The 11,602-nt window shown below is 37.7% G+C and overlaps 1 protein-coding gene across 1 annotated transcript; it reads right to left on the bottom strand.

The window, feature by feature from the left end:
- Window positions 1–165: 165 nt before the first annotated feature.
- slc6a7 (solute carrier family 6 member 7) lies at window positions 166–10,379 on the bottom strand. The gene is made up of 15 exons (XM_079487082.1): window positions 9,649–10,379; window positions 8,565–8,763; window positions 6,211–6,342; window positions 5,936–6,084; window positions 5,816–5,859; window positions 5,416–5,554; window positions 4,861–4,995; window positions 4,180–4,283; window positions 3,952–4,076; window positions 3,689–3,801; window positions 2,837–2,974; window positions 2,566–2,665; window positions 1,871–1,989; window positions 1,527–1,700; window positions 166–1,440 (listed from the first exon to the last, which is right to left on the bottom strand). Exons 1-15 carry the CDS (start codon window positions 9,718–9,720, stop codon window positions 1,273–1,275), a joined length of 1,911 nt encoding a protein of 636 aa, XP_079343208.1. The 5' UTR covers window positions 9,721–10,379; the 3' UTR covers window positions 166–1,272.
- Window positions 10,380–11,602: the final 1,223 nt, after the last annotated feature.

Below are 11,602 nucleotides of genomic sequence, written 5' to 3'. Positions count from 1 at the left end.
GTTTTGTGTACTTTTTAGAACACAAGAAGATTAAAGACTACGTTTGTTTCGCCTCAAAAAAATCGTGTGATTTGTGAAATTTCAAAGCAATATACTTAAAAATACTTAAGATGAATTATTTAAGGACATAAAGGATGACAATAAAAATGACTGAGGAATGCGTCTGGCTCTCAGCGGTTTAAGACTCGTTTCTGTGATAACATGATTTTAGTTTATGTCAACGCAGGAATGATAAATGTGTCATTTTAAAAGCCTTCACAGGAAGTAGCAAAGCCTTCGTTGATACAAAACTTTCCACAGTACACATATTCAGAAATAACATCGTATATATCTCAGACATTTCTTAAATTGTTTATCCAGAAGAATCCGAAAACCATAAATGCTAGATTTTCTTTTTTTGCAGCTGCACGGAAATATTTCTTGCATACTTTAAAAGACCCTGAAGGTTGGCAGTGGAACACTGAAAGGCAAAGCACCAGGTTGGGAGAAATTAATCCAAAATAAAGATCAACTTGTGTCAACAACAAAGCCTCAACAAGGGAAGGTTTACCACTGTCACCATGGTGCTCATAACAAACATATCCTTTCCTAGAGAAGTATCCTTCATTCTTGTTGTAAATTGCCTTTGAAGAACATTAAAATATGTAGACGGTCTGTGGGCCGTGCCCTTTGTAACACAGCAGATTACCATCAAACAACTGAGAAGAACAAACATTGTAAATTGTGCCACAAAGCCGTCTCCTTTTATTTCCTTAACGTGTGGCCTTTCAAAACGTTTATGTTATCAAATTGTGTTATAATTTATAAATATCACGTATACGTTTCAATTGCTGCCTCCTTATACATTTTACAAAATAAAATAGCTATTACTAATAAAAAAAGCACAGTCTAACTATACAGTTCATTCTGCTTGACCTTATGTGGCCCTAGTCCACATTGTTGTGAAGTTTAAAATAAGCCTTGTGCTCTATTCTGAGAAAATTCCTAAAAATATTAGATAAAGGTCAGAAAACGGATGTCTTGGGTACTTATTCAAAGAATCCAAATGTCTGCTGTCTTTTGCATTTCAGTCCTTGGTCTAAGGATCAGAATACAATGCGGTCACATCAGCATAAATAAATGTCATTGTAATGTGGGCAATGTCCTACAGGACACGAAGATCTTCTGAAACTCTGCAGTGTTGAGAATGCAAAAATACAGTTTTCCCCACATGAAGTCTCAGCTCAACAGCATTTGCGAGTGCAGTTCAGCTTTCCAACACTAGGGGCGGTGTTACGCCTCACTTATGGCCTCCCAGTTCATTGCGGTGAAGTCCGCTTCAGCCAGGTTAATCGTGTGGGGTCCTTCTACCCTCTCAGGTTCCATGTGTTGATCCTGAGCAGCCGCATTTAAGTTGTTCACGCGCCAAGAGTTGAGTGGACGGATGGATTTTTTAAAGCGCTGTGTGTGCAAATATAAGAAAAAGCCGATGTCAATCATAAAGACTCTACTTTATGTTTATGAATAACCTGTTTAAAGTGACTTACATCTTTCAGAGTGCCAGACTCCTTACTGACCGCCACTATAGCCCAGATGAGAATCTGTAGACAGCAGACGGCACCCATACACACGCCCAGAGCTTTGCCCCAAGTTGGAAACACATAGGAACCGTAGCGTAGAGAAGTACGGTACATCTCAATAAAGATGTAAGTCAATATGAACTGCACAGAGAATTTTAAATATAAAAGAATCAGCCAAGTACATAAAACATATAGCATCAACAAAAGAAGTCTCAATCAGTTGACAATGTTAACTAGGTTTTATGATAGAAATCTGATTATATACATTTAAATGTTACAGTAAACATACAAACCAATTCCAGGACACCCACCGTTAACAGGAAAGGAGTAAATACCACCCAGCAGGCTTTGAAGTACACCAGTAGTTTTGTGCACCAGGGTGGACATTGACAGATCATGTCCACAATGTCTTGACAGAACTGGTTCACGCCTGCAATTAAACAATTACGTGCAAATCACAGACGTGACTGTGTATCAAACATAAACTACAACATAATCGATCAAACAGGTGTGAGGAAATGTGAGGGATGAAGTTAAGCTTGTGAATAAAGTACACAACATAAATACACACACTGTATCGCTGGAGTATTGGATAATAAAATTGTCCGAAATGGTTTGCAGTACCTCAAAAAGCTAGTTATAGTCAAAGTTTTAGGCCGAAGCAGAGTTAAGCAGGTTCACATTATTTAGCATGTTATCACATATAGTAGTTTCTAGCCAAACCTTTGAATTGCGGGCCAGAATCCGCCCTAGCCAGTGTCTGGCCAAAATAAAGCAACCAACTAAGGTTTGTTTATTTCTACATGCTGTTTATATCCAGGTAAATCACAAGTCTTGTGTGCAGTATTCATCACATGGAAACACAGGGATTATCCCTGGAGCAACCGAGTCACTATGGTGACCGTGGTTCACGGAGTACCCCTTAAATGGTGTGGACCTTTTTGTTTACCAGCACAGATCCTACGCTATGAAAAACAATGCCATAAGAAAATACATGGAAATGTACCGTAAAAGAACGAGATGCCAATGCACATGAAGAGAGTTATAATGATGAGACCAAAGCTGGTGCTGAAGGAGTCAATGAGTGTGAACCAGTATATCCCTCCCTGTGATGAAAAAAACAAATCCAAACACAATGTTTAAAGTATATTGTGCGATAGCAAACGTATAAAACAGCAATAAGTAATGACAATAAAAAGATTTCTACATAGTGGAAAAAGCATCTGTTTTAACAGACACAGTGTGAAGAAGATCTATGAACATCTGTTTGTTCTCACATCAGTGATCAGAAGCAAACCCATCAGATAGAAGCTGAAGCAAAGCAGAGCCAGGAACAAGGTCTTGTGTTTGAGATTGGATCTGAGCTGAGGAAACTCATCCAGCACTGCTGTACAAATGCCCTCCATGTTACCAAACTAGAAAATGAGAGATAATATAAATTAAATCATCTCTATTAAAGCCAATCTTAGTGTCCCTAACATCTATCTCACAAAAATCAAACACATACATTTACAACAGATTTACAACACAAAGATATTTCTATTACTTTCTATACTTTTATATTCACTGTACATATGGCAGATATTTCTGAACAAATAAATTCAGATAATTGATCCCAGGGCCTTTGAGTTGCTGGCACCATTTCTCTACCAATTGTGCAACATGAACATACTAGTCTAAACTGACTTAATATGTACTTAATGTATATACTTTTCTATGCATATAATATATACTTTGAAACACAACATGATTCAGCTTTAGTGTCAAATAACCTGCAATGTATTTGCATGTAGATGTGTAACATTATTTGTCATACAGTAACAGCAGTAATACAGTTTGTGAAACTGAAACACTGAGTTTGGACAGATTGGACATGCAGTGAGGACAGAGGAAGGAAAACCGCAATGTGTTCATGCACATTTACCGAAATAAGTGTTATGAGGTAAGAGTGTAGCATGCAATTTCTTCCTGACCACATATGTTTCATACAACCACACTTCTAATCTGTCTGCATGCTGAGTATGAAAAATACAACTGAACAACCAGACAAGCTGATCAACTGGATTTAATATACGATAAAATATTTTTAAATCAGAGATCTATAAACGTATACAGCACTAGAATCTTACCAGTGTGTCCACTCCCAACATAAAGAGCATGAGAAAAAACAGAATGGACCAAAACACTGATCCAGGCAGAAGAGCAAGGGCTTCTGGGTAAGCAACAAATGCCAGCCCAGGACCTGGAAAGTCACAAATAATAAAGAGTTACTCTGCCTTAAATTATCATCGTTATTAGAATAGATAGTTTATCATTTTATGAGGCTGATATACATAGAGGTTTGTGTGATATCAGAGGGTAAAAGTAGTTTTACAAGTTAAACAGGACGTACCGGTATCTGCTACCTCACCAACAGGCACACCTTTTCTCCAAGCCATGTGACCCAGAATAGAGAAAATGGCGAAGCCAGCAAAAAAGCTAGTGGCACAGTTCCCTACAGTAATGATCAAAGTGTCCCTAAAAAAGACAGTTTTCACACAAGACTTGGTTTTCCATTCATGCACAAATATAATCTAAAAAATGTAATACAATAATAAAAATAGAATTAAAAAAGTCTAACCTAATGACATTATTGTCAAATTTATTGTAAGAAGCCATTGAGAGGAGCCCACCAACCCCGATACCCAGGGAGTAAAATATCTGTGACGCAGCATCGTTCCAGACCTACAATGACACAAAAGGTAGAAACTTATTTTACTATACAAATAGCATTATTTATACAGCCGCAGAAAAAAATTAAGAGACCATTCCAAGTTCTCATTTAACTAGTAATGTTAACCCTTAACACTAACCTTAACAGTAATGTTTTCTTTGTAAGGTATGTTTTTAACACAACTTAAATATCCTAATTTAACTAAGGCCTAACTTTAGCAGATCCTTGCCCGAGAAAACGCCAACCAGTGATCCAACAGTAATGTGACTGACAGCATGACACATAAAAATTGTGATCAAACGATGTTATCACAATGGATTTTACTTTTCTTAAATACATGTACAAAATGTTACTGTTATTTGACCTGTTTCTCAAGTTTTCATTTTCTGCAAATAAATACAAATAGAAGCAATATTATTACTTGAGATTTAGGAGAAATATTATCAGTAGTTCACAGAATGGAACAAAAAATGATAATTTTACCTAAACACTAAATGGTAAATTCGGAAAAACATTTTTTTTTTGAAATGGTCTCTTGATCTTTTCTGCGGCTGTATGTATATGATAGTTTTGCTCAGTTAATGGTACCTGTGCGTTTGCCAAATGGGCCCAGTTTGGAGTGAGGTAGAATGCCACACCATTTAAAGAGCCCTCCAGTGTAGCACCTCTGATGATGAGGACCACAAGCACAAAATACGGGAAGGTGGCCGTTACATACACCACCTGCCATCACAGGAGAGAGAGCGAGAGAGAGAGAGAGAGAGAGAGAGAGAGAGAGAGAGAGAGAGAGAGAGAGAGAGAGAGAGAGAGAGAGAGAGAGAGAGAGCGCAGGTTAGTTTGGCATAGTTATAGTATTTATTCATGTTCTGCGAAGGTTGTTAGCTGTTAATACTACATTTTATATTTAATACTACATCCTACAATATACATACTTACCACAAACCTTAAGATATAATGAATTCTAGTATAAAGTATTTAAGCAGAGGACTCAACTTGTACTCTGAAATGACCTCGCAAATAAGCAATCTCTAATACTGTATGATATCCACACCCACATTCCTGTTGGGAATGGAGCCAGCTGGGTATACTGAATGAACCTCTCTTCACGTAATGACTTTTAGGCGTGGTTGGGTGATGTCTTACCTTGCCTGAGCTGCGAATGCCCTTCAACATGCAGAGAAAAATAACAAACCAGGCAGCCAGCAAGCAGAGAGCCAGAGGCCAACGCACTGGACCGGGATCATGCAGTCCCTTACTGTTCACCACACCCAGGACCTTCTCGCTGAAACATACGGAGGGTTTCGATTCAACCACCGGTATTTCTCTAATATCCTAATTACGTAATAACAGACATAGAAAGCTTCAAGTGATTTTACGTTTTGAAATTCAGACAGATCTAGTCACAGAACATCAGATAGTACAGCTGTGTATGCTTGTCTATGACATATGCAAGTTTGACTTAAATTCTATAATCTCTACCTCTAACAGAGTATTACAGCTTCAAATATTTATAATATCCCACATAATATATGAGATTTCTTACTTCCAGAACACCTCACTGGGACTTTGAGTGGAATTTGTGTCATTCTGTTACAGAAAGGAAAAAAGTCATGAGACAGCAAAAGAGAAAGACAGACAGACAAGACGAACAGATAATACTCACTCCGCAAAGTCCAACATTATGAAGAGCATCACATGACCAGGGTAAAGGACTCTGGAAAGAACTGCCCAGGTAATAGAACGTCCAAGCAATAATGACGTTATAATACAGACACACTAGAGTAGACACACATAGCATCCCTATGCCAATCCCTGCAAAAAGAAAAGGAAAACAAAACATCACCTCTATCTCTCGAGCAATCTTTTTTTTACGATTATATAATATGATTCATGATTATATAAAGGCACAAAATAGATGATTTATATGTGTACCGGTACCTTTGAGGAGCGGACAGCACTTCCAGACCATGATAGGACCCGCAGCTCCGTACTGGCCCAGACTGAGTTCCATGAGGAAGAGCGGCATTCCCGTAAAGAACAGCATGATGAAGTACGGAATGAGGAACACACCTGGAGCCCAACACAGCACATCAGAACACCAATCATTGTTTTTTTATATATTTAGGTGTTTCACTTATTAACAATAATATGACTGGCATGATAGGAAATGATGAGATCTAGAAGCACCACATCTCAACATGTCACGGCATGTGCACTTACATCTAGGCCACTGCTTTAAAATTGTGCCACGGTTCAAGTATTTTATGTTCAGTACACAGTTCACTATACCCTTCAAATTTTTCTGTAGATACATGCACGTTGCATGGGTAAAACAGGTTTCTTATTGTGTTAAGGGTGACATACACAGGACACTTCAAATGGACGTGGATGCAACATGTTTCGCAACAATTAAAACAGACGTTTTAATCAGTATACATATTTTAACAGTATGTTCTGTTTAATTACTTAAATAAGGTGTGTTAAGTACATCAATTACATAGATCATACATTTTATCTTTACATTCATAAAGTAAACAAAAAGCTCCTGAGACACTGGTGTGCAATGACGTATAATGACCACTTAAGGCTGGAATACACTACAAGACTTTTGCTCAGATCTTGCCCAGATTTTCAGTCTGGACTTGTTGCAGAAAGTCTGCGCTACTCTACAGGTTTCATTGTGTAGTTTGTGATGCCATTTTTTTGTGTGATGTCTAGTTTTTTAAAAACCTGTTCGCATTTTAAATGTCGTATCGTATTCCAGCCTTTATGTGGTGTGACCAACAATATCAATCATAGTGTTTAATTCAAAATATATATTTTTTGTGACATATATATTAATCTCTGATACAGTATGCTTACGTGAAAGGTTTTATAAACATTTTCAGGAAAAAATAAGTTAATTTAAGAATTAAGAAAATTGTAGAACAAAAATATGAGCTGATTACTTACCAAGAAAAATGAAATTGCAAAAACTTAGTTTTAAACACTTTAAATACTTAAGATTTGTAAACAAATTGTTAACTGTATATATGAAAGTATGTGTACACCACATTCTTAATGTTTGAATAACTTCAATATATATTTTTATAATTTATTTGTATTTTTAAACTGGCATGTCGAAAAATCCTTTTTGTAACCCAATCACAGATTTCTCATTAAATACAACTCTAAACCATCTAAAACAATATAAATATATAAGTATTCTACTTTTAAACCTTAATTCTAGACATTTTATGGGATTATAGGAGCGGCACAACACTAAACCAAGGTGTGCGTACATGCATGACCGTTGTGTATGTGGTAGAAAGGGGCAAATTCGGTGTCCGCTTTCACATGCCAATGCCTCTCATTGTGTTTCAAGTCTGTTTTTTAGCTAGATGGCCTTTCACATAGTTTAGACATAGTTTGGAGCTGTCTGGTAAAAATACCATTTGATGAACACGTAACACTGTCACAGTTAAATATGACATGTTGGCTTGTCATGATTTACTCTGTTTCTTCCTCATAACTATCATTTACAAATTAACTACTGTTACAGTAGGAATAAAAGGTACCTGTAATCTCAGCTGGGGGAAATCCCAGTGCATTTTAACATCACCCTCCAACAATCCTGTACATGTGCTTTTATTTGGATTACAAGCCATCTTTACATTGCAAATTTCTTGCTTTGAGTTGAGGTGTTCTGGTTTTAGGCAAAGTGGCTGTTTTAGAGGTTTAAAGCCAAAAAGCTCTTCCTAATGCATAAAGAGTTTAGGGGGTGGACATTTATTTTTCTTTTTTCAAATGTCTCGGTTCAACCAGGATTCCATGAGGACTGTCCCAGTGTAACTGCAATTCACTCAAATAATGTCCTAGGTTTAGCTATCAAGGTAATTGAAACCATATCAGTTTAATTCTGTCTGCCAGTAGTGCTTATGGATGCGGAATGACAATAAAGAAAAGGAGACCTGCTTCTATGCAATTTCAATTGATTCGCATAAATAAAAAAATGAACCTAATGTTTACCTTTTTACATAAGGTTTAACATATAAATCCTATTTCTGTTTTGCATTTGTTTTTGTGAAAACCGAACATACTCCGATACAATATATACCAGTGACACTTTAAGACATTTTACTTATTTGAAAAAAAACATATTTATACGTTTTGTTATTCTCATAATTTGTTCAGACAAGAGTCGAAGGGCAAATCTGTTTAAAGGCATTTTTAATCATGCTTGCTTGCTATCTGACATGTAACCATGCAGCCACAAGGCAAACCACCCAAAATGGTTTATTTTTGTCACTCACCTCCTCCATTTCTGTAGCAGAGATAAGGAAACCTCCACACATTTCCCAGGCCAACACAGTAGCCAATACAGGAGAGCAGAAACTCATATTTACCGCCCCACTGTTCTCTGGGGGGCTGAGCGGCTGGAGCTGGGGTAGAAGATGAAGGCTGATGTTCGGCTTGTGACTGGGACACGGCCCCGTTATGATGTGCTGGACTCTGATGATGTCATTTAAAGCATGTGGTCACATATTGAGTTTATATAACTGATCATATTGTATAACAGATCCACCTTAATAAGTCTGAACTGTGTATTTAAACAGTATTTTAAGTCTGTTTGATCATTGACAGTACTTCTCTCAAATGTATTCTTAATAGTAGTTTATGGTTTGAAATGGGGAACTAATGGTTAGTTGGTATGTGTAGCGTCCCATGATAAAAGGAAGTGCCTAGATTAAGAAAGAAACATGGATGTAAACTAACAATGACATGCCATTAAAAAGACCATTGCTTTATTTATTTACTCCTTTAGCAGTGGATTACTGCCATGCAAATAAAACCATAGAACTTCAAATGGTCTCCATTACAAATAACATTATAAACCATTTTCTGTGCCGTATTCCAATATCATTTTATGCCTTGAACAAGTGATCTACTTTCTAAACGTTGCTCAAATGTCTTCTGTTTGTCACATAACATCCCCTTAGAAGACGACACGTTATAATTTCCATTAAAACCAATACAAATGTTCATTAAAACCATCACAATTCCCATTATAACTAATACATAGATTTCTGTAATGTTCCTATTGTTGTTGTTGTTTTTATCCAGCAGGGTTGTGCAGAAATACCTCCACAGTATAAATTACTTCCTCTTAACCTACATACTTTCTCTACTACACATCCTTTGGGATATAAAAGATCAAGCGTTAACTCTTCTGAAACAGAGCAGTGGACAGGAATGAGGACATACGGGTTGTGTTACACGAGCTTACGCCAACATCATTCAAACAACGGTCCTTTAAAAGTTTTAAGTTTAACAAGACTTAAACATCCTGTGCAATATAAACAGGTTGAATATCGTATTATTTGTAAGTATATGTACCTCTGTTGAAGGTGCTGTATTCACACTAACACCGTTTCCAGGTGCTGCACTCGCCGCCTCCTCGCGCTGCATCTCTCCAGCGGACACAACGGTGCTTTCTCTTTGATGCTTGTTACATTGTTCACTGACTTCATCAAAACATAAGAGTCGCTGCTAAAACGTTTTAATATACAACCTCCAGAAACCCGGTCTTAAATGACGCTAGTATCAAGTCAAGTCAACTTTAATAAATGCGCAGGTGGCCGCCGATGATCCATGTTGTTGGTGGGGGAGGGAAGTCAACAGATGAAGGGAGGCGCCCGCAGACAGTGCTGGAGCAGGCGGTCTCACCTTCTTGCAGGTACCTGTGAATAGGAGATAACGCCCCTCTAGGCGAATTGTCGATCTTAAGTTTTATCCATTCGAGGTTTTGTTTGGAATCAGTTTAGTTCTGCGTCTGTTGAGGAAGTATCGTCGTATGCAAAACGACATTTTATTATTTGTGTTATTAGACTACAGGCTTAATATAACAAACACATTGAAAATGGAGTTTAGATGCCCAACCATCATGTTGACAAAAAGTTCATTGCTTATTCTAACAGGAAACGACTTTAGAGGCCCAAGTGTCTTTGGAACAACAACAACAACTATGCGGACGATGGCCAAACTCAGAAGCTTAAAGGCAGGGTAGATCATTTTGAAAATGCTAACGTTTGCCTGCTAGCAGTGCATTCATACGATCCCTCCCTCTCGAGAATCCAAAGCCACGCCTCCTCCAAAACACAGACCAGAAGCTGTTGGATCGGTTTCAATGACGTCATGTCACATTCACCTGTGAGAAAACATTACGGTACAAAGTGAATTACATTACTACAGTAAGGAACATCTCCAGGTACATGCTCTCTGTCCGCCATTGTCCAGGCTGTACATCGCACATGAGCGCGCTGATGTCTGCGTGAACAGGGTGCGCAGTGGGATGCAAAATACGCTGACCGAAAAGGTACACAGCGTATCATTGCCATCGGTCCGACATTGTTTGACCCTACGCCTGTCACAGACGATGTATAATTATAAAAATGCCAATGTTTCGCTTTTTTATTGATTGCTATCAGGAAGTAAAGAGACTTCCAACCAGCATGACAAAAAACTTTTCTGGACAGGATAGCCTACACTGCCTTTAAGTTACAGCAGGGGTTGTCAACCACTTTTACTCTAAGGCCCTGCACTGTATTCAAAAATATTCAAATGCTCCCCTCCCGCTCACAAATATTCAAAATATCGAACCGATAAATTATTTTAGAGCTTGATATTAACTAGAAAAGTGTTTATTCAATATGCAAATATGGAGAAATAATAAGAAAAATAAATGTATTTTATTTGGTCTCATTTTAAATTATAAGTCATCCCGAGGCCCCCCTGGAAGTCAGTTGGGGCCCCCTTGTGGAGAACAACCGAGTTAAAGGTATAGTTCACTCACATTGTTTTCATCATTTACCAGGGGTGTAACGGTAGGTGTATTCGTTCCGAACCGTCACGGGGCAAATTACACATGGAAGTGATTATTCCTATGCCCTACTCCCTTCGGAGGGCAGAGCCCTTGGAGTTTAGCCTTTGGAGTGAGCAGGGCATTTGCATGCCATTATGTAGATGTTTGGAATGCACTTGGCAAAGGGAGCTACATAATTTCCTCATTATCTTCAGCTGGCATGTTCCTGTGACAACAAAATATGACAAATGTGAAGAACGACAGTTTCGAGTTATGATTCCTGTTTTTAATATTAATTTACACCTAAATCTGGTTATTTTATTATGTTCCTGTGGCTGAAGATGCATACGTGTAAATGCAATTACATTTCTGAGTAGACATCTAAAAATTCTACTTATAAGTAGTAATGTATAGCCCACATCAATTACTTGTGAGGATGAGATCAAAGTAAACCATAAGAAAATAAAAGTGTTTTGTTTCTTTTACCTA

This window comes from Barbatula barbatula (genome assembly GCF_947034865.1).
Source record: "Barbatula barbatula genome assembly, chromosome: 22".
Classification (NCBI taxonomy): Eukaryota; Metazoa; Chordata; class Actinopteri; order Cypriniformes; family Nemacheilidae; genus Barbatula; species Barbatula barbatula.
The sequence above is the reverse complement of the archived record's forward strand: the minus strand, read 5'-3'. Positions and strand labels throughout refer to the sequence as shown.

What these genes read in the sequence shown, in the direction of transcription:
- slc6a7 (XM_079487082.1), bottom strand. Translation starts at nt 9,720, where the DNA reads ATGCAGCGCGAGGAGGCGGCGAGTGCAGCACCTGGAAACGGTGTTAGT. An exon ending in CTGCTACAGAAATGGAGGAG is followed by an intron (nt 6,343 to 8,564) that starts GTGAGTGACAAA and finishes GTTGGGCTCCAG; the next exon opens with GTGTGTTCCTCATTCCGTAC. An exon ending in GCATTCGCAGCTCAGGCAAG is followed by an intron (nt 4,996 to 5,415) that starts GTAAGACATCAC and finishes CTGTGATGGCAG; the next exon opens with GTGGTGTATGTAACGGCCAC.